This window comes from Staurois parvus, unplaced genomic scaffold, assembly GCF_062004578.1.
Source record: "Staurois parvus isolate SC_StPar_1 unplaced genomic scaffold, SC_StPar_1.0 ptg000530l, whole genome shotgun sequence".
In the NCBI taxonomy this organism is placed as follows: domain Eukaryota; kingdom Metazoa; phylum Chordata; class Amphibia; order Anura; family Ranidae; genus Staurois; species Staurois parvus.
The window spans coordinates 5444411-5468102 of NW_028318326.1; the positions used below are offsets into that span (position 1 = coordinate 5444411).

At 45.1% G+C, this 23692-nt stretch overlaps 1 protein-coding gene across 7 annotated transcripts in view; it reads left to right on the forward strand.

Moving 5' to 3' along the window:
• Nucleotides 1–1914: 1914 nt before the first annotated feature.
• The window catches only part of LNPK (lunapark, ER junction formation factor), a 97522-nt gene continuing 75744 nt past the window's right edge, over nt 1915–23692 (forward strand). For 2 of the 7 annotated variants that reach the window (XM_089690459.1, XM_089690465.1), the window contains exon 1: nt 14539–14557. In XM_089690459.1, coding sequence (XP_089546585.1) covers nt 14539–14557 — 19 coding nt within the window. Of the gene's footprint in view, nt 2059–4222; nt 4242–14166; nt 14370–14485; nt 14505–14538; nt 14558–21338; nt 21391–23692 lie in introns of those variants that run through there. The other 5 variants (XM_089690462.1, XM_089690461.1, XM_089690464.1 and 2 more) reach the window with 5 other exon arrangements.

The following is a 23692-nucleotide window of genomic DNA, read 5'->3' on the forward strand; positions in this document are numbered from 1 at the left end:
TCATTGACTGTGTCCAGTGGACACAGCCAGTGACAGATCGAGCCCGTATGCGAGGTTTATTCTGGGAGTACGTCATATGACATCCACGCGGAACGACTAAAGTCTCACCCAGCCATCAATTTGGTATAGGCCGGGCAGGAAGTGGTAAATATGATTTCTTTCTCAATCTGCAGAGCTGTAATTTTCTGTTAAAATCAATATGGCAACCTGGAGGCTTCTGCACATAGCTGGTGTGCAGAACTTCCTCAGAAATGTCATTTCCTGCATATGTGACTGGCTCCCAGTCTTTCCCCCAAAGTCTGCACTAAGATACAAGTCACATGTTAGGCATGCTATGCAAAAACAATGTTATTTTTGGTGAGATACTCCCAAAGGGTTGATCATTTCTGAAGGGATGCTGACCCTGCAGCTTTCCTCTGCAAGAACCACCCTGCAGTGTATCAGCTGATATGTAATGACAATCACTCCCATTCAAAGTCACTCTGCACACAACAGCTTTTTCTTCAGAGCAGAAACAGGTTTGTTAAAAAAAACCCTGCAATGTACATTGATCACCCAGAGGGGATTTTTTTCTTAAAGTGGAGTTCCAGTAAGTTTTGTGTTTATCAAAAGTTAGCAGCTAGAAAAACTGTAACAAACACACACCCACCTGTCCCTGGGTCCAGCGATGTGCTCACCTGCGCTGTCCCTTCTCTGCCTCTTCTCTCCCCGGCATCTTCAGTGTTGGCACATGGCTGACAACTTGTGGCTTCACAGCCGGGTGCCCACTGTGCATGCGTGAGTCGCATTAGTCTTCTGGGACCTGTGAAGGGACCCAGGAGACTGCAGGAGCTGAATATCTGGCTCACTTCGCCATGGCGAACTGAGCTGGAAGTGGGAGCGGGTACCTATCAAAAACAGGTGTCCGCCCCCCTCCCCTCCAAAAGGTGCCAAATATGGCAGTGGAGGGGGGGAGGCAAATAAGCAGAGATTCCACTTTTGAGTGGAACTCCGCTTTAAGAAAAGTGGAGTTACTTTTTAAGGCTGTACTCATGCCTGTGCGTTCCAGGAATGTGTGCAGAAACACGTTTCAGGAATGTGCAAAAAATTATTTATTAATGGCACCACAAAACAGCTAGCAAATGTGCAGTAAAAAATGTATGTGGCTCAATGCTGGAAATGGATTAGGAGCTTCTTTTGGCGTGTTGGTTGAGCATAGCGCAGCCATTGGAAATTAAAAAAAAATGCAATGCAGTGGTGTGAATGGGGCCTAAGCAGGGGCGGACTGACCATTTGGAAACTCGGGCACTGCCCGAGGGCCTGGGGTCAGTAGGGGGCCCCATGAGATGCCCCTGGTACCTTTTTCATAGGCTTTTTTGAGTTTGGGCAAGGACAAAGGGGCCCCATGATCCCCTATTGCACGGGGGCCCCATGAGTTGCCAGTCCGCCCCTGGGCCTAAGGCTTCATTCACAACCACCACAACACATTTGTCAGTTTTGCTATGCCGAAGGTCCCAGTCACAGTGCAGCATTTCCATAGAACAATATAGACAGACGAGTAATCTGAAAAGCGAGAAGCTTCCAGCATCGACCTTCACATCTCTTGTGACAAAACACGCATTTTCTGGCCATATTTGGTATGTCATTAATAATGGCATCACATTCACGATTCGCATTCTTTTTTGCACGTTCATGTGTGAATGCAGCCTAAAGCCAAAACTATACTCGGGAAGTAGACTTTGTTTCTTCATGTTCTCCTAACACAGTCTTTCCATCCTATTAGCGGCACCCCGCCCTCGCCTCTCCTGTCACACGCTCTGACTGATCGCCTCATACCAGGTCACGTGTGATCACGGCTTCTCCCCCTTTTCCCGCCTATTTCAAAAGCGCCACGTCACGAGGGGAAGCCGCATCACGCTTAGTTCGGGTCTCGCTCTCTGATTGGCGGCTACTTCTCGGTGTGTGCCCAACGTGTGACGTGCTGTGTCAGCTGTAGGGGCGGGGCTGAGCGCTCCAGTGTTGGTGAATTAGTGTGTGGTGGAGGTGCGGGAGGAGGCGGCTGTGCTGAAGGCGCGGCAGGTAATGCACGCTCCGCTGTGACGGTGGGAATGTGGAGCCGTGTGCTCGGTGTGCGGCTTCCTGGGAATGGTGTGACTGACTCCTAACATCCCCACCCGGCCCAGTGACAGCATGGCCGCCCCTTGTCCTCATGTCACGGCTGCTGTATTATTGTGTCTGTGAAGTGTTCCCTCTCCTCAGTGTTTCTTGGTGCAGTAGATGTTGGTGCTTGGCGGCCGTCCACTGCTGCAGGGGGTGGCCAACACCAGGGAGGGGCCCTGATTGTGCGTGCCGTGGTGCATGCTGGGACTTGTAGTTGCTCCACCTTTCTTTGGCCACAGAAACTCCCTTTGATGGACGTCCTGTATGTTCCAGCCAGTATTCAGCACTCCTGCTGTATGTGGGTGCTGGGGTGGGCTGTACCCCACAAGGCTGCTCTGGATTCTGCGTGGGGCTTAGTGTTACATTTCATATCCCACAGTTATGCCTGCTGTCCGTGTTCTTGTATGGAAGGGTGTCCAGTTCTCTTTAGATTGCTTCCTTTGTGTGAAACCCCTGCTGTTCCTGCCAGTTCCTCTGCTTTCCTATCAAAAACTGACCACACTAAGCAGGAGAGCACAGCATGGTCAGTTTTCTGGCTGTGCCTGAGAACTCGGCCTACTCTGCTCTGATGATCAGACATATACTGACATTCCACCCCCCTTTCCCAGAACAGACATTCACTGGGAAGACCAGTGTACTGCTTCTAATCCCCCAGTTTTCTGAGCTGCTTTTTCAGCTGGGAGCAGAGGGTATGTGTGAGAGAGAGAGATATATTGCCTTTCATTTAAATTTTAACCACTTGCCCTCCAGAGGATTTACCCCCCCCAGGCCACTTTTTGCAACATGGCGCTGTGTTCCTTTTAACTGACAATTGCACGGTCATGCAGCGCTGCACCCAAATTAAATTTCCCACAAATAGCATTCGTTCAGTGGTATTTGCCTGTGCGTTTATTTTTTGTGCTATAAACAAAAACTGGCAATTTTGAGAAAAAAACTATTTTTGACTTTTTGCTATTAAACCTGTCCAGTAAAATAAAAAAAAATCTAATTGTTATAAATTTGGGTCAAAATGTATTCTGCGACATGTCTTTGCTAAAAAAAAAAAAAAAAAAATCCCAATACGTGAAAATTAATTGGTTTACATGAAAGTTTATAACGTTTACAAATGGCGGTATATTACTGGGATTTTTTATTTTTACTAGTAATGGTGGTGATCAGCAACTTATAGTGGGACTGTGGTGGGCATTCTGACACTGGGGGGGGAACTGATTTGGTATCATTGACTTCCCCAGTGACACCAATACATTGATCTGTGCTAATTAATAACACTGTCACTGTACTAATGGCACTGAGCAGGAATGGGTTAATTGTGTGCTGTTGTACTACTTGGGCTGTGTCTGTGTGCTTCACTGTAAGCACACTGCATTGTATGACTTCTAAGCAGAGCCATGCAAAGCAGTGTGCAGGAGCTGACAGATCTGTATTCTTTACATAGAGGTCTCTCCCCTGTCAGAGATACTCGGTGATCACTGGGTGCCGACGAGCAATCATCGGCCGGGACCTGGTGATTGACAGCCAAGGCCGCGAACGGCAGCACAGGTCGGGCGTGTGCACGCCCCCTACCTGGAACTGCAGAATTGTGTGTTTATATATATATATATATATATATATATATATATATATATATATAGTGATTTTGCGCAACCGTGCCGCCCTGTAGCAGTATTTCTGCTATAGGGTGGAGGGAAAGTAGTTAAACCAAATGGGTTGTTTTGGGTGAAGGGTTCACATATACTTTAAAGTGGTTGTAAACCTAAACACAAGTCAACCTATCTTACAGTTGAATAGATTTTTACATTTACTAAGCATTTGAGCTTAGTTTTGTATGTTGAAGCAATCCCCTTCTCCAGAAATACCCCTGCTCTTCTGAACAGAATAAATCCGACACAAGCAGAAAAATGGTGTCACCACTCCTCTTCTCCTTTGAGTGATAGGCTGTGCTGCAGATGAGACCAGCATGAGCCTCCTTGTATTATACTGCAAAGTGATGGGGGATTGGGTGTCCTCTCCCTGCTGGTCTCTGCCCTTACAAGATTGAGAACTCGGCACCAGTGATATATGACATAGATCGGCATCACTTCAGTAATGCTGTACTTATCTAGGTGAGTCTGCTGACAGCCGATTATTGTCCTGCTATATTCATAGCACCTATCTTGTGAATTGCTGTTTACAGAGTTTTACATGAGAATGTTTCCTGGTCCACATTACCACTTCAGGTTGCAGGATTCCTAGGTTTTTTTTAACATTAACCCCTTCCTACCAGCTTTCTCCTGATTAGCACAGATCGTGCACTGTCAGCAGAGCTGACAGTCACTGTCACCTGTTTATTCCACTGAATGCACTCATGCTCGTAGGCATAGAGATGTCACCTGTGCATGTTCTCGAGCCGAGGCTGGGGGATTGTGTGACATCACATCTCCGCCTAATATTCTATGGTCCTAAGCCACGCCCACAGATCAGGAGTTCTTGAAGGGCTGAGACAAGCTAAGGGAGTCTTTTTTTCTGAGGTACACTCACAGCTGTATGTATGTTTACAGTAAAACGTAATCAGTTATGGCAAAAAGTGTATGTGTGTTTGTGTGTGTGTGTATGTATGTATGTATGTGTGTATATATATATATATATATATTTCTCACTTTAAGCTGCCCACTCGGAGATCAAAATTCACCTGGTTTGGAAGGGATCAGCCAAATTTCAATCCACATAGGGCCAGGGTGGCTGTACTGAATTTGATCTACCGATTGACTTTTGTACAACAGTCCTGTGGGATGGTTGCCAGTTTCGGCAGTGCTGGTGGTTATATCCGGCAGTGTTGATCAGTGTATTTTGATGGTGGGGAAATCTCTACAGTGTCGAATACAGTAGCTTGGTGCGAGGATTGAGTGTGTGGATGGGGAAATCAGATTTCTTTTTTTTTTTTTCTTTTCATATAACCTGCTGGTTAAATGCAAAAAACTGATTAATGTATGGGCTGCCTAAGTGCTCCTCCTCCTGACTATCCTGATGTGGATTTCCTGCACAGCACACAAAGCTCCCCCGAGACTTGAGGTGGAGGGGCAGCTCGAGACATTAGCCTAGTATGCTTGCATGTGAGGAAGGGACCTTAGGGTTACTGTGCACACTACAGTCTGACCATACAATCTTTGTACAATCAGCTATGTGTAACTAACAATGTTTAACCACTTATTATTATTATTATTATTCAGTATTTATAAAGCGCCAATAGTTCGCTCAGCGCTGTACATTACAAAGGGGGACAGAACATGTGACAGAACAATACCAATACAATGCAAAACATGAGGGGATCGAGGGCCCTGCTCTTTCAAGCTTACAATCTAGGAGGGAGGGGATGGTGGCACAGGAGGAGATAGCTGTGGGGGATGGAGTGGTAGGAAGAGTGGAGGAGGTCGGCAAGTTAGCAGGGGGCGGGGTAGGCTTCCCTGAAGAGATGGGTTTTCAGGGTGCGCCTAAAGGAGAGGAGAGTAGGTGATAATCTGATGGGTTGGGGCAGGGAGTTCCAGAGGATGGGTGACACCCTGGAGAAGTCCTGGAGGCGGGCATGGGAGGAGGAGACCAGGGAACTAGAGAGAAGGAGGTCTTGTGAGGAGCGGAGTGTGCGTGCTGGGCGGTACTTGGATATTAGGTCAGTGATGTAGTTCGGGGCAGTATGGTGGACAGCTTTGTACGTCAGTGTTAGGATTTTGAATTTGATCCGTTGCGCAATCGGAAGCCAGTGGAGGGATTGGCAGAGGGGGGTGGCGGAAACGGAGCGGTTGGAAAGGTGAATGAGTCTGGCAGCCGTATTCAGGATGGACTGAAGCGGGGATAGCCAGCGGCGAGGCAGGCCAGTGAGGAGGGAGTTGCAGTAGTCGAGTCGCGATATGATGAGGGAGTGGATGAGCTGTTTAGTGGTTTCTGGAGTTAGGAACGTGCGGATTTTGGCGATGTTGCGGAGGTGGAGTCTGCATGAGTTTGTTAAAGAGTGGACTTGGGGCTGGAAGGATAGGTTGGAGTCCAAAATGACACCAAGTACTCTGGCCTGCGGGGCGGGTTTGATGGTGGCGTTGTTGGACATGATGGAGAAGTCAATGGGGGGTGGTGTCCGGGCTGGAGGGAAGACAAGAAACTCGGTTTTGGAGAGGTTCAGTTTAAGGAAGTGGAGCGACATCCAGTCTGATATGTCGCTCAACAGGTGTGTGATTCGGGCGGAGACCGAGGGGGTGAGGTGGGGGGTTGAGAGATAGATTTGTGTGTCGTCGGCATAGAGGTGGTAGTTGAAGCCGTGAGAGTGTATGAGTTGGCCAAGGGAGGAGGTGTAGATGGAGAAGAGAAGGGGCCCGAGGACAGAGCCTTGGGGGACCCCAACAGAGAGGGGGAGTGAGAGGGAGGTGGTGGCATTATAGGTAACGCTGAAAGAGCGTTGTGACAGGTAGGATGAGAGCCAGGAGAGAGCAGAATCTCTGAGGCCGAGGGAGTGTAGTTTTTTGAGGAGGAGGGGGTGGTCGACTGTGTCAAAGGCCGCAGAGAGGTCAAGGAGTAGGAGCACTGAATAGTGGCCATTAGCTTTGGCGGTTAGCAGGTCGTTGGAGAGTTTGAGTAAGGCAGTTTCGGTGGAGTGTAGGGGACGGAAGCCGGACTGTAGGGGATCGAGGAGGTTGTTGTCGTTGAGGTGAGAGCATAGGCGGGCGTAGACTAGGCGCTCGAGGAGTTTAGATGTAAATGGGAGCAGGGAGATGGGTCTGAGGTTGTTCGGGTCATTGGGGTCCAGGGAGGGCTTTTTAAGTATGGGGGTGATGTGTGCATGTTTCAGAGGGGAAGGGAAAGTGCCGGAGGAGAGGGAGAGATTGAAGATGTGGGTGAGGGAGCGTAGGATGGAGGGGGAGGGAGGTTGTAGGAGTTGTGTGGGGATAGGGTCAAGGGGGCAGGTGGTGAGGCGGGCATCAGAGAGGATCTTGGAGACTTCTTCGATGGTAGTAAGGTCAAAGGTGCGGAGTGTTGGGGGAGCTTCAGTATGAGGAATGTAGGGTGGGGTGGGAGAGGAGGTCAGAGCAGTGGTGGGGCCGTGGGAGAGGGGTGTAGAGGGGGTAGCTGAGTGAGGGGGAAGGGGGTTGGAGGGAGTTTGAGCAGCGACGAAGTCCCTGTGGGTTATGTCGAGGGGGAGGGGGGATGAGGGGGTAGCTGTGTGAGAGGGGACGGGTTGAGAAGGCGTGTGAGTTGCGGCAATGTCCTTGCGAATTGTGTCAATCTTGTTTTTGAAGTGATTGGCAATCTCAAGGGCAGTGAGTGAGGTGCTGGGTGGAGGTGGGGGTGGCGAGAGTAGAGAGTTGAAGGTGGAGAAGAGTCGGCGAGGATTGGAGGAGAGGGCCTTGATGAGGGTCAGGAAGTAGGCTTGTTTGGCAGTATGGAGGAAGGAGGTGTAGGTGTGGAAGGCAGATTTGTATCGGGTGAAGGCTTGTTGGGATTTGGTTTTGCGCCATAGTCGCTCCAGGGCACGACTGTGTCGTTTGAGGGTTTTGGTGTGATCAGTCTGCCAGGGCTGGAGCGGTCGGGGTCTGATGTTGCGTGTGGTTAAAGGCGCTAGTGAGTCAAGGGCTGTTGACAGCGCATTGTTGTAGGCGGTCATAGCCAAGTCGGGGCAGGACAGGGGGAGGATGCGGTCATGGAGTTGATCAACTGCGGAGTGGAGGGAGGCAGGGTTAAGGTTGCGGAGGTTACGGCTGGTAGTAGTGTGACATTTGGAGGGGTAGGCGTTGGAGGATGAGGAGATAGAGAAGGTGATCAGGTTGTGGTCAGAGAGAGGGAAGGGGGTGTTAGTGAGGTTGTGGGGAGCGCAGCGGTTGGAGAAGACAAGATCAAGGATATTACCGTCGGAGTGGGTGGTGGATTGTATGCACTGTTTGATGACACCGCGTAGCAGATGTACTGCTACAGGGCAGCTGGACTGTGCAAAATCATGTAAATATATGTGTTTTTGCATTTCCGGGTAGGGGGCGCGCATGCCACCCTAGCCGCGCTACACTTGGCTCCTGTGGATGTCAGTCACTGGGTCCTGGCCACCTATTCCCGGCCGAAACTCGATTTATCATCAGTGAAGCTGAGAGGGGAGAGATCTGTGTGTAAACATAGGTCTCTTTCCTGTCAGCATGGACGCTCTGCTTTCTATCTCTGCACAGCAGAGAGAAAGCCGCAGGTCTCCCTAGTAAAACAGCACACACTTTTCACAGTAAAACACAAACGGCACACTGTTAACCCTTTGATCACCCCAGATGTTAACCCCTTTCTGCCCAGTGTCATTAGTACAGTGTCAGTGCTTTTTATTAGCACTGATCACTGTATTAGTGTTAGTGGCAGTTAGTCAGTTCCCACCCAGGTTCAGAATCTCTGCCACATTCCCACAGTCCTGCTATCAGTGGCTGATCGCCGCCAAAAAAAAATACAGAATACATTTTGGTTTAAATTTATGAAGAAATTTTATTTTAAATTTTTTTTTTTTTTACATTGGATATGTTTTATAGCAAAATGTCATAGTAGTTTTTGAAACTTGTCAGTATTTTTGTTAATAGTGCAAAAAATAAAACCTGCAGAGGTGATAAAATACTACTGAAGGAGAGCTCTATTTGTGGGAAAAAATAACATTTATGTACATTATTGCATGTTCCAGGCAATTGTCAGGTAAAGTAACGCAGCGCCGTATCACAAAAAATGGCCTGGTCAGGAAGGGGGTCAATCTTCTGAAGGGCAAGTAGTTAAAGGGATTCTAAAAGGTTGTAATTTTATTTTTAAACAAACAAGTTATACTTATCTGCTCTATGCAATGGTTTTGCACAGAGCAGCCCCATTGAGCTTTTTTATTTGGTCCTCTTTCCCCCCCCCCCCCATGCTGAGTGCCCCCAGTAGCAAGACCCTTGCTGTGGGGGCATTCAAGCTATCTCACTCCTGAGCTGTACTCCTGTGAAAGGACACTGTCAACACACAGAGCCTGGCTTGGCCCTGCCCACGCTGTCTTACCATTGGGTCATTGGGCCAATGGCTACTGCTTTCATGCACATAGCTTGATCGAGATGTGGCTCACTTAAGTATAGGGGGGACTGGGGAGCTGCACCCAGAAGGTTTTCTTGCCTTAACGCATAGAATGTATTAAGGTAAAAAAAAAAAACGCTTTAAATCTAAAGTTTGAGCCCCAGGTGGACTAGATGCTTATTTGCTGGAGAAGAGCACAGGCTTATATCCAGTCCCACTGCTGTTAGCCTGTCACATGAGAGGCTGCTAGCAACTATGACTGGACCGTGCACAAGCAATACTTCTATTTTTGGGACAGTATGCACCCAAGGATGAATGCCCAGAACACAAACATCTTACATTCTAGGCATTTTTCCTTGGGGGCATACTGTCCTAAGTGAAGTATCTCTAGGTGCCACTGTTCCACCCTATATCCAGCAGTCTGCCAAACACTTAGAGGCTGCTGAGGCTGGACAGTGCACCTAGTGGTCCTTTAGGGCAGTATGTGTCCAGGATCAAATGCTTGAAACTCAAGAAGTTTTGTGTTTTCCAAGCATTCGTAATTAGGTGCTTACTGCCCCAAATGGAAGTATTGTAAGGTGCACTGTCCTGTCAGAGCAGCTGTCAGTCTCTTTGTTTCTCAGACTACTGGCAGAGGGGCTGGATGGTGCACCTATGCCTTCCACCCGTAGCTAAACATCAGAGCCACATGCGACAGGGTTAAATGCTCAATGTGCATAGGGCCTTAGGTATGGCAATTTTTCCAAAGTTAGTGTTTCAACTTGGACCATTTTAAGCGTGTTTATGCCATACCTGTAGGATCACTGTGGTGGGCACCGCTGCTTCATTGATTTGCTCTAGCTTCCAGGTCTCGTGCAGAGATACTGCCCTGCTGCTTACTGAACACGGGAGGTTGCTCGTTTGGTGCAAGCGCCCTTTAGAGAATGCATTTTCATTTTCTCATGCAAGGCATTCTCTGATTGAAGGAGGTAATGAGGCAAAGTGGTGAAGTCACGTTCTCTGTGTGGCAGTGGTGTGGTCCTGTAAGCTTGACCAACGGGTGTGGGGGGAAAAAAAAAAAAAAAAAAACTACTTGTCCAAGGGACTAAATCTGGGTCACAATCTACTTGTCCTGTTAGATTAAAAAAAACAGCTGTATTTAAATCTGAGGTACTTTTTAGGAATTTCTGGGGCTTCAGAAAATGAAAAGGGCTTTATGTTGACTTTTAATATTTTTAACATTGCGATGTTTATCTCCTACTTGCCTCTCTGCCTGTCTTCAGCACCGCACCCAGGGACTAGCAGGGAGGGGAGAAACCTTGCAGTGTGACAAGCACCTATTGGGTGTTCGGTAGGAAAGGGGAGTGTTGGGTTCTCTTAACACTCAGCAGAAGCGCATCTGCTGAGCGAGTAAATTAGGTGCTGGCCCCAATGAGAAAAATAAGAAATAATAAATGCACATTTTTTTGCAGGTGAAAAAAAGTGCACTTAATTTTATTTATTTTTTTAAATTTTTTTGTTAGCCTGGAAAGCTCCTAAAGTGACAGCTGGTACAGGGAACCTCTCCCCATACTGCTATCACACTGAGGGCTCGGATAGCCGAGCTGCAGCAGGAGCGTGTTGCATGTTCCCAAAGGTGAACTTATTTTTTTATCCCTTTCGCTGCAAGGGCCCTTTTTTGCGTTTTTTGCACATGTGTACAAAAAAAAATTGCATTAGGCCTGAAGATTACATAAACCCAGAAAACGTATATTTTCTGAAGGCAGACACCATAGAGAATAAAATGGCAATAGTTCCAATTTTTTATGCCACACGATATTACTGCAAAGGTCTAGGAAATGCAACATTTCAGTAAAAAACACACTTGAGGTAATTTTAGGGCACAAAAAGGCAAATTACGCATTGTTTTGCTAAAATATAAAAGATGAGGTTGCACTGAGTAAATGGATACCCAACATGTCAAACTTTAGGAAATGGCAACAAACTGTAGTATCCTATATCTTTGATAGGTCATGAGTTTAGTGTTATGGAGGAGATATTGGTGCAAGAATTATTGCTCTTGATCCGGTGTGTGCATTGATATGTACCACGTGTATCACGATTAACAGTTTTACAGAGACTCACTGATGTGAGCGTTTATGTTTGTGGGGGAGACCTCAATTTTTTTTCTGGAGAGGGTGGGGGGATGTGCTTGGGTGTAACTTTGTCCTCCTATGTTTCAAAAAAAATTTTTTTTTCGTTGTAAAAAATGACAAAGTCCCCTACGTGATGATTTTTAGTAACAGGTTCTCTTTGCAACATCTAAGGTCTAAAAGACCCTGCATGTCTCCCCTGTGCTCCATTGAATGTAATGCAATGCAGATCGCACTGGTTGGGAGTCTGGCAATTGCAGCGCATCGAAGCAATCAGGTTGCAGCATTCAGATGGTTGTGCTGCCAACTAGACCCTGCTGCTTACCCGCAGGGCTAAGTATTAAAAAATAAATAAATTCTGTCCGGAACTACATGTCCTGGCTGTTGGGTGGTATAAACTGCACATCCCTGACCAATGTAACTATTGTCAATTTTCCATAATCCTTCTTCAAAATGAAGAAAAACTGCCTCACATACCCCATTCATGGCCATCACCATATCACCCATGTGAATGTAACCTTAACCACTTCCTGTCTGCCCTGTAGCAGATATACTGCTACAGGGCGGCACGGGTGCGCAAAATCACGTGTGTGTATGTGTGTGTGTATATGTATGTGTGTGTGTGTGTGTGTGTGTGTGTGTGTGTGTGTGTGTGTGTGTGTGTGTGTGTGTGCGTGTGTGTGTATATATGTATATATGTGTGATTTTACATTTCTGGGTAGGGGGCGCGTGCCCTACGCGCTCCGCCATTCGTGGCAATAGCTATTAATCACCCTGTCCCGGCTGGAGATTACTCACTGGTCCCCAGTGATTGCCGAGGATCTTTGCCGGGGTGGGCAGGCAGGGGAGAACTGTTAGTAGACAAAATAGTTCTCCCTGTCAGCTCGTGCACACTGCTTTGAATGGCCGTGTGCTTACAGTGAAGAAACAGACACAGCCCCACAGTAAAACACCCCCAGCACACAGTTAACCCTTTGATTTCCCCACATGTTAACCCCTTCCTGCCCAGTGCCATTAGTGCAGTGTCAGTGCTTTTTATTAGCACTGATCACTGTATTGGTGTCACAGGGGATGTCAGTGACACCAAGTCAGTTCCCCCCAGTGTCAGCATGCCTGCCGCAGTCCCGCTATAAGTCGCTGATCGCCCCATTACTAGTAAAAATTATAAAAAAAAACCCCCGCATATACTGCCATTTGTAAACGCTATAACTTTCACGTAAACCAATTAAATTACACGTATTGGTTTTTTTTTTTTTTTTTTAGCAAAGACGTAGCAGAATACATTTTGGCCTAAATTTATGACAAAATTTTGACTTTTTTTAACCACTTCCCGTCCGGCCCATGTATATAAACGGCTGGACGGTGACAGTGCAGGGTTGGGTGGCCGTTTATAAACGGCCTCCCCGCCCCCTGCTTGTGTGTGCTCCCTGGGAACGCACAGCACTGCGATCCGGACACAGTGGAACACCGGTCGTCATACGGGACCTCTGTGCGAGGTCTCGATCATGTGATCACTGATTGGCCAATCAGTGATCACATGCAGAGTAGTAAGCAAGATGTCACTTCTGACATCATTGCTTACTATGTGTGAAATCTGTGAATGGTCACAGAGATCACATGGTACAGGGCTATTCACAACAGCCTTGTGCCAGGTGACAAGCTGTGACCAATCACAGCTCACAGTATTTCTCAATGGCTGCAAGAGTGCAGCCAGAGAGAAGGAGAAATGATTGTTTTTACAGCCTTTACCAGTGTAAAAAACAAAAAAAAAAAAAAAAAATCTTCATCAACCCCCACAAGTAGTGTGGTGACACTGTACTGCTAGGGTGACAGTATGTAAGTTTAAAAAAAAAAAAACATAAATATTAAAAGTAACTTTTTTTTAAAAAAAAAATTATTTTTGGTTATAAGCTAATTTGGGTTATATATTTTTTTTTTAATTTTTTTTTTTTTTACTACTAAAGATAACTGAATAAATTTTGGCCAAGATTTATGATGAAATATTTATTTGCAAAATTTTATAAGAAAAACATTTTTTTTTTCAAACTTTTTGGACTTTCATTTATATAGCAAAAAAATAAAAATCCCAGTGGTGAATAAATACAACCAAAATGAAGTTTTATCAGTCTCAAAAAAAATGCTAAAAAACTCATATGGGTACAGTATTGCATGATTGCGCAATTGTCATTTAAAGTGTGATAGCGCTGAAAGCTGAAAATTGGCCTGGACAGGAAGGGAGTAAAAGTGTCCCGACTGGAAGTGGTTAATAGCGCAAAAAATAAAACACGCAAGCGATCAAATACCACCGAAAGCTCAATTTGTGGGGGAGAAAATGATGTAAATTTCATTTGGGTCAGCGTTGCATGACCGTGCAATTGTCAAAGTAACGCAGCGCTGTATTGCAAAAATTGGCCTGGTCAGGAAGGGGAGGGGGGGGGGGTAAATCTTCTGGAGGGCAAGTGGTTAAAGCTAAATTCTACTATGAGTCAATATTGTCTAAATACATGAGGTGTTTGTATTCTTTTATTTCTTCCAGACCTGTGCAGTGATTCAATGTAAGGAAGCTGCCTCTGTGCAGGAGCATGCTGTAATAAAGACCAGTCACTGCTGCTGTTTCTCCTTGTGCCGAGTAACTTCCCCTATATCTGCCCCCTTCCTGTAACTTTCTGCTGGCAGCCTGTAGTGGGTGGAGCTTTTGGGTCCCTCCCCCAGTGTTGCTCTCTGCACTGGCTGCTATTTTTACAAGGTAATACCTGCATTTGCAAAGGTATTTGGCACACACAGTGAATTTATATTATTTGTGGTTAAGGGATATGTTTAGGAGAGTTTTTGTGCCTGGATATTGGCTTTAGGTAATCAAGAAAGATGTGCATCCTGGATTGATGGGTCTGGAGTGAATTTTGAAGTCTGACAGTTTGGCTTCCTGTATCATGTCAATGTTCTAGCCCTGTTTCTGACCGATTAGCAAGCTGCCTTCTGTTGAGGCACATCCATCAAGTTAATACCACAAGAAGAGTGAGGGAGATGACCGTTTGTTGGTGATCTTTTGGATTCTATTTTGGATTGATCTGTGTCTTGAATAGGACTTTGACATTGACAGTAAGTATGAGATCTTCACAATCCTGAAAGACCAGCTGCTTACATCAGTCTCTGGCTACCGTTTGCTATGCACTTCTATGGATTGCCTGCATTTAATTATGGTTCTAATTGGATATTGAAAAACAGAAATGGCATGTATGTGGTCTTCATATGGCTTTCTATTTTTCCCATGCAAAACATCAGAACAGGTTGGATTTTGTTATGTTTTGATAATTTTTTTTAAATGGACTAGGTAGAAGTTCAGTTGCAAGGATGTGTTCTGTTTAGTGTAATCTGCATCCTGACAGTGTTGATGCTTTCAGATAACAAGAAGGAAAGAAAAATGTACGCTGTCAGATAAGAAGGAAAGAAAACGAACAGTCTAGCCTTGTAACCAGTGTAACGTTGTTGCCTTTTGTAATTTCTTAGCTGTATTTAGAAGCTGTTCCTAAAGAGAACTGAGCCTGGCATTGCTTTATGAATGACCTCCTTTACCTTATGAGTAGATCAGATATCGGTGGAGGAATGAGTTTTGCGATCTATAAATAGAAATGAAATGCTAAGAATGTGCCTTGTACTAAAATGACTAAAGTGAGTATACATTCAGATTATGTTGGGAGCTTAAAATGTCACTAAGGCTTTATGCACACTGCCTTCTATTGATGCTTTTTTTTGTTTTTCTGCAGGAGTTTAGCAGCATAGTAAAAAGCTGCATTTTTGCATGCTCGTTCACATGTTTGTGTATTCCTGTGTCTAGCGTCAATACATTGTATTGGCTTAATTTTGGTCATTAGAATGCATTAACTTGGGGACATGCCTAGTGTGTATGCCTGTTTAGGTGCTTTTTGAGCTTTTTTTTGTTTAACTAGTTGCTGACCGCAGATAGCCGAATGACGGCTTCACTGCGGCCGGCCAGTTCTGGGTGGACGTCATATGACGTCCCCCCAGAACGCGCTCTCCTGCGCGCCCCAGGGGGCGCGCACCCAGCAATCTCCGTGATCGCTGTGCCCTACGGACACAGCTGATCACGTGATGTGGTAAAAGGCCGATCCCAGAGGCCTTTTACCACGTGATCAGCGGTGTCCAATGACACGCTGATCACAGGGAAATGCAAGTGTCGGTTCTCGGCTGCACTTTCCTCACACTGTCAGATCGTGAGGAAAGTACTGCCGAGAACCGGCAGTTGTCACAGCGGGGATCGGCACCGATCATCAGGACACTGATGATCAGTGCCCTGATGATCGGTGCCCAGCAGTGCCACCCGCAAGTTCCGCCCACCTGTGCCCAGCAGTGCGCCCACTAGCTCCGCCCACCTGTGCCCAGCAGATCACCCACCTGTGCCACTCTGCAGTGTGTCACACCTGTGCCCAGAAGTGCCACCCACCTGTGCCCACCCACCTGTGCCACCAGTCAGTGCCGCCAGTCAGTGCCGCCAGTCAGTGCCGCCAGTCAGTGCCGCCAGTCAGTGCCGCCAGTCAGTGCCGCCAGTCAGTGCCGCCAGTCAGTGCCCAGCAGTGATGCCAGTCAGTGCCGTCTATCAGTACCCATAATCAGTGCCGCCTATCAGTGCCGCCTATCAGTGCCGCCTATCAGTACCCATAATCAGTGCCGCCTCATCAGTGCCGCCTCATCAGTGTTGCCTCATCAGTGTTGCCTCATCAGTGTTGCCTCATCAGTGTTGCCTCATCAGTGTTGCCTCATCAGTGTTGCCTCATCAGTGTTGCCTCATCAGTGTTGCCTCATCAGTGTTGCCTCATCAGTGTTGCCTCATCAGTGTTGCCTCATCAGTGTTGCCTCATCAGTGTTGCCTCATCAGTGTTGCCTCATCAGTGTTGCCTCATCAGTGTTGCCTCATCAGTGTTGCCTCATCAGTGTTGCCTCATCAGTGTTGCCTCATCAGTGTTGCCTCATCAGTGTTGCCTCATCAGTGTTGCCTCATCAGTGTTGCCTCATCAGTGCCGCCTCATCAGTGTTGCCTCATCAGTGCCCATCAGTGAAGGAGAAAAAATACCTGTTTGAAAAATTTTATAATAGAAACAAAGAAAAAAATTTTTTTTTTCAAATTTTTGCACATTTTTTTTTTTATAGCGCAAAAAGTAAAGCGCCCAGTGGCAATTAAATACCACCAAAAGAAAGCTCTATTTGTGAGAAAAAAATGATCAAAATTTCATATGGGTACAATGTTGCATGACCGCGCAATTGTCAATCAAAGTGCGGCAGCGCTGAAAGCTGAAAATTGGCCTGGTAAGGAAGGGGGTATAAGTGCCTGGTAGGCAAGTGGTTAAAAGGTACTCTAGTGGATGCACAAGCGACTTTTTTTTTTTTTTTTTTCCTAACTCGACCCTTGTGTGCATGGACACACGTTATCTTTTGGGCCGTTTTTAAGACCAAAATAAGAGACCGCTCAAATGCCTGTAAAAGCAGCATTTTTGAGCTCAAGTGTGCATGAGGCTCAATTCATTCAATCAATACATCTGTTTACCTTTTTACTTGTAATGCTGATAGTGCACCTAGAAAATTCACTTCATCAATCGATCCTTCTGTTATCAGGGTGGCTATGTTGGGTTTATATCTCGGTATTGGTATGCTGCTGCCTTAAGAGTTCCCTTCACTGGAACTAAGGGACCAAGACCAACCCCTGAAAAACAACCCCACACTATAATCCCCCTCCGCCAAACTTTACACTTGGCACAATGCAGTCAGACAAGTATTGTTCTCCTGCCAACTGCCAAACCCTGACATGTCCATCAGATTGCCAGGCAGAGAAGCAAGATTTGTCACTCCAGAGAACATGTCTCCACTGCTCTAGAGTCCAGTGGCGGCATGCTTTACACCACTGCATCCGCCGCTTTGCATTGCACTTGGTGATATAAGGCTTGGATGCAGCTGCTCGGCCATGGAAACCGATTCCATGAAGCTCTCTACGCACTGTTGTGCTAATCTGAAGGCCACTTGACTCCGCTATTGACTTTCGGACAGTTGGTGACTTCTGCGCACTGTGCGCTTCAATATGCGCTGACCCTGCTCTGTTATTTTTACGTGGCCTACCACTTAGTGGTATTATAACAAAGTGGAAGCAAATAGGAACAACAGCAACTCAGCCACAAAAAGTTGATAGTTGAATATTTAGTAGCAAGGACATTTCATGGATGGATAACCTATCACGGTACCACTCTTCAAATCACTGAGCTCCTGAGAGCGACCCATTCTTTCACAAATGTTTGTAGAAGCAGTCTGCATGTCTAGGTGCTTGATTTTATACACCTGTGGCCATGGAAGTGATTGAAACACCTGCATCCAATGATTTGGAGGGATGTCCCAATACTTTTGGCAATATAGTGTAGGAGCGAGCTAAAAAGTTAGAAGCCAATTTTTTAATTATTAGCCTAGCATGGGTTGTCAGCGCCTGGGGCAAGGCAGCTTTTGGGGACAAGCTTCCCGTGATGTGATTTGCCGTGCGAAAGTCACATCAAGACTGCACCGTGTTTTAGGTACCATTGAAAATAATTACACCTGAACCTTTTTGTTTTGCATAAGCAGAGATTCTGCTGTGATCTCAAAACACCCAGGTGTGAATGGAGCTGCCCTGATTCACACACATGCTAACCTGGATATGTTTTCAAACTTAGATTTGCATGGCAGGCTAGATAATGTATTCCTATTAAGGTGGTTCACACAGATGTGATCCACACGCTTTGCATTATGAGTGCCCTTACAAAAAGGGTCCTGTACGTGTTTGTAGTGGTGCCTTCCAGACTCGCAAGTGATAGTGGCATGCCGAGATAAATGTTTACATAGGATTGATATGAGCTTTTGCATTGAAGTCAATGGGAGGCAGTTGGAGAGAGAGAGATGGAAAAATTGCACATGTACTGAAATTACACAGAAACTGGAATGACATTGCGGTTTTTCTGTACACGTGTGCACCCAGATGCCAGGACACAGTTTCTTTAACCGCTTCCCAACTGCCCTATAGTAGAAATACTGCTACAGGGTGGCATGAGTGTGCAAAATCACATGTATATACATGATTTTGCAGTTCCGGGTAGGGGGTGCGCACCCTACCCGTGCCGCCATTCGCTGTCGCGGCAGTCAATCACTGGGTTTTGGCCAGTAATTACTCGCAGGTGCCTGGTTATTTCCGACAGTCACCGACTGGGAGGAAGACTGTTTTGTTTACCAACAGTTCTCCTCCCTGTCAGCTTGGGCACACTGCTCTGGATGGCTGTGCAGTACAGCGTTATCATATAACTGGCATGGCGGTGATCAGGGACACTGACTGGTGACAGTATGGGGAAAAATTTTTTTTTTTCACTTTTTATTTATTTATTTTTTATTAGTGTGTTTCAACTTTCGCAGCCAGATTGGGATAACTCCTAATTTGTGTTTCCATTCACTTAGCATATCTTAAAATATTTAAAAATTGCTGCTTAATTACTTTCTGTTTTCTTAAAAATTCACAATGAAGTTTTCCCCTGCTATAAATTGTTAGTGATTTCTAAAGACTTATTTTTTTTTTTCTTTTTTTTAATTAATAACAAAAATTTTATATTTACCTGCCTGGCATTGCACAGAGCAGCCCTGACCCTCTTCTGGCTCCTACAACCCCCACTTGCTCCAATAGCTAGGTGCTTGCTATGTGTGCACTTTTGTGTGCTTACTCCTGAGCCCCACCCTCGCTTCCGCCTCACTGGCTGTGATTGATGGCTCCTGCTGCTGTCTGTGAACCAATGAGGAGGCAGAGAAGCTGGGACAGCAGCCACTCTTAAGCACATCACTGGATTGTGATTGTGCTCAGGAAAGTCAGACTCGGATGTGGAAATTTATGAAAAAAAACTTTGTCTAGGGATTAAATCTTGTCCCACATAATCTACTTTTCCAGATCTATATAAAAAAAAAAAAACAACAAACCAAAACTGTTTAAATCTGAGGTGCTTTTAGGCATGTCTGGGGCTTTGATGACTTAAACATAAAATTTTTTTAACATTGTGCTATATATCTCCTCCTCACCTCCCTGCCTGTCTACAGCACCGCACCTGGGTACTAGCAGGGAGGAGAGAGACCTTGCAGTGTAATGAGCACCAATTGGTTGCTCCTCCAGAAAAGGGGCGTGTTGGGCCCTTTCGCTTCCAGAGCAGTTTTTGTGTTTTTTGCACACGTTTAAAACATCATTTTAGGCCTGAAGATTACATAAAACCGCTAAACATTATGTATTTTCTGAAAGCAGAGACCCTACAGAATAAAATAGTGGTAGTTCCAATTTTTCATGTCGCACAACATTAGTGCAACATTTCAGTAAAAAAATTAATTAATTTTAGGGCACAAAAAAGCAATAAATTACCCTTTATTGTAAAATCTAAAATATCAGGTTGCATCGAGTAAATATCCAACATGTTGAACCTTAAATTTACGTGCTTTCGTGAAATGGCAACAAACTTCAGTACCCTATATCTGCTATAGGTGACGCTTTTAAAGCCCTTAAAGGTCATCAGTATAGTGTTACAGAGGAGGTCTTGTGCTTGAATTATTGCTCTCATTCTGGCGTGTGTGGCGGTATGCAACGTGTATTGCAATCAACGTTTTCATGCGTATGTACCCCAGCATGTACTTTTACATTTGTATGTATGGAGGGAGCTCAATTTTTTTTTTCTGTTTGAGGGGATGTGATGTGTTTTTACTTTGTCTCCTATGTGATGATTTTTGGTGACAGGTTCTCAGACATCCAGGGTCTCTAAAAAAGAAAAACCCCAATATATCTCCTCTTAATGTAATGCAGTGTACATCGTACTGTATTACATTCTTTCTGGCCTCAATGGCTGGGAAATCTGAATGAGGACCCAGAAGTGATGTCATAACGTCACTTACGAGTCAGGACAGGAAAGGAAGTGAACGTGTCTGCTCTCCTCCCACCCCTCTAGTTGTCGGCGCACGCTGAACCAGTCCCGGGCCCACAGATGGGCAAGTGGAGCCCGGGAGCCATAGCGGGCAGAGGGAGGTTCGCACGGGAGGGAGCGGAGGCCGGCATCTTAGTTGGCTGTGTGAAAGCAATTGGGTGGCAACGTAGCCCACCAAATGCTTTCACGTGACAGGTGAGCCCTGCTGCTTGCCTGTAGCAGGGCTGAAGTTTTGGGGGAAAAAAAAAAACTACCTGCCCGTAACTACATGTCCCGGGTATCGGGCTATACAAATTCAACATACCTGTAGGTATTGGGGCAGCTGAGAATAGAATGCTTGAAGGTAAAAACCTTCAGGCTTTACAACTACATTACTCTAGGTTCACACCTATGCAAACTGCGTTTGAGCAGTTTCTGGACTGAGTTTTGTTTTGTGTTTTTTGCACCTGTTTGCCTAGCAGCAAGAAAAAAATGAAAAGAAGAAAAAAAGTCATCAGATTTAAAATGCAAAACGTGGCAAAAACGCATTAAACCCCCCCCCCCACAAAAACACACTACTTGCTTTTCTGCAGTGTTTCCATTGAAGTCTAGAACCAAAACCACAACTTTTTGCCTTCAAAAAAAGTTCCTGACCCTTTCCAAAAAACGCACCCAGTGAAAACGCAGAGATGTGAACAAGTCCCATAGGAAATCATGTTAAATGGGACTGTACTGCGTTTCTGCAAAAAGCTGCAGAAACTGCTGTGCAGAAACGGGACATGTTCACATCTCTGCGTTTTCACCTGATGAGTTTTTTTTAGAAAGGGTCAGGGACTTTTTTATTTGAATGCATAAAGTTGTGTTTTTGGTTCTAGACTTTAGTGTAAACGCTGCAGAAAAGCATGTAGTGTGTTTTTTTGCTGCATTTAAAGCTGCCTAGCAACAAGAAAAAATTTAAAGAAAAATAAAATCGTCAAACGTAGGTGCAAAAACGCAATACTTAAAACTCTGCAGAAACTGCTCAAATGCAGTCTGCATAGGTGTGAACCTAGCCTTAAGGAAGGGGCTGGGGAGTTAATGTTTACCATAATTCGCCCTGTTTGTACTGTGCTCATAGATCTCATCAGTTTACGGTCTGTCCATACACCTTCCAAGAAACAACTTGAAAGGTAAGAAATATATTTTTAAAAAGATTATTTTTAAGCATGCTGTGTGAATAGGAACATATAACAGTGGAGTTCTCTCAAATTTGACTGCAAAAGTGCAAATACACTTTAAGGATCCATTATGTGTTTTCAGAGCTAATGACGAAATTCTTGTAATGAGAATTTGTTGTGCAGAGTGGCATACCCACAAATACGTAGTGAAGTCTGGTGCTGTGCCACATTGAAGTCCATGCAGATTACAGCTTAGTTTTGGTGCTGATTCTGCAGTTTTTCTGTTCAGTATATGGTTCTGCTAATATAATTTGACATTTTGTGATCATGCCTCTTTGTAGGGGGAAAAATACAAAACGCTCTCCCTACTTTGTACCCTGCATAGTAACCCAGTCAGAGTAAAATGTGGGTTTGTGATTCAAAAGAGCACACTCTGATGTGAGAGCTGCCTGTATTTAGCCACACTGCAGAATTGTAAATCTGAAACCCAGGAACTGATGAAAGTGACATGCACTAGCAAATTAAACTGAGTTTGACTTTGGCATGCAAACAGGGTTGCTATAGGGGCACTCGAGCAGGCATGCTCCCGAGTTCACGGCTCTGTGTCTATTCACACAGAGCCCCTGCCTCTTCCCTCTTCTGATTGGCACACTGGCTCAGGTAGTCAATCACAGCCAATCAGGAGTGAGGGTCCCCGTAGCACCGAAGCTGTTGTGGACATTGCTGAATCAGGATGGGACTCGGGTAAGTGTTAGGTGGGGCTGCTACAATACACAAAGTAAAAACTTTGACCCTTTAGAACCACTTTAATTTTAGTTGCCTAAAAATAAAAACTATTCAAATGACTAAAATACGACTTTGGCTACTATCACACTTTTTACTGCGCTTTCTGAGCATTTTTAAAGGCCACGTGACTTGAAATCTGCACCAAAAATGCTTCTCAGAGGTGCTTTTGAGGTGCTTTTCATTTATTTCAATGGGAAGAGGTGTGTTTTTTTTTTTTTTTTTTTTTTTTTTTTAACTGACCTGCAAGCAGGAGTTTGCCAAAATTGACACTGCACAACCTCATAAGACTAAGTAGGGGGTATCTACTAAGCTGCTGAAAGGAGAAAAAAAAGGCTTTTTACTCCAGGATCAGGAGTATGAGTGTGGAAATTCTAGAAAAATGCTTAAATAATGCATTGCACTTTAACTAATCCCATTAGATTTCCGTCAGCTAAAATGTACTGGAGATTTTAGTCTACGGCTAAAACAATTCAGATGACTAACATAGGACTACAGTAAAATAGCATTTGGTGTCAAAATTAACCATTAGCCGCCCGGCCAATGGCCGTTTGGCGGCTTCAAAAGTGTCTCTGCACTCCGGGTGCATGCCATTTGGCGTGCTCCCGCACATGCGCAGTTTGCGCTAATGCAGAGCGGCGCAGCAGTGCGATCTGTCACCGGCCGTGCACCTCGGACACGGCCGATGACAGATCCGAGTACCGGCTCCCGTTGCTGGTACCATGTGACCTGCTGTGACCAATCACAGCAGACCTGCTGTGACCAATCACAGCAGGTCACATGACAGTTGTATACAATGGATGGCTTCATTCATGATGCCATCCATTGTATACTAGTGCCTAGCTGTGAATGGTCACAGCTAATCACATGCACATGTCATGTGATTAGCTGTGACCAAATCACAGCTAAGCACACAAAAAAAAAAAAAAAAAAAAAATACTGATCACTTCCCCGAAGTAGTACAATGTTACTATGGTAACATTGTACTACTTTGGTCATAGTAAAATATGAAAAAAATCTTAATGTAATAAAAAATTAAATATAATAAAAAAATATATATTTTTTTCATACTGTCACCAGTCAGTGTCCCTGTTCACCGCCATGCCAGTTATGACGCTGTACTGCACTGGTGACAGTATGTAAAAAAAAATAGTGAAAATAATTTTTTTAATTTATTCATTTTCCGAAAAATTATGACAAAAAAATACAACTTCAAAAAACTCGCCATGCCTCTTATGAAGTACGTCGGACTGTCTACTCTGCAAAAAGGGGTCATTTGGGGATATCTTTACTATTCTGACATTCTTGGACCTCAAGAAATTAGATTGGCTGTCAGTACTTCAGGACTGATCAATATTCAGATCTATACCATAGTTTGTGAACTCTATAACTTTCCTACAAACTAAAAAATACATCCTAATTTGGGTTATTTTCACCAAAGACATGTAGCAGAATACATCTCGGCCTAAATTTATGAAGAACAATTATTTATTTGTAAACATTTATAACAGAAACAAAGAAAAATGTGTGT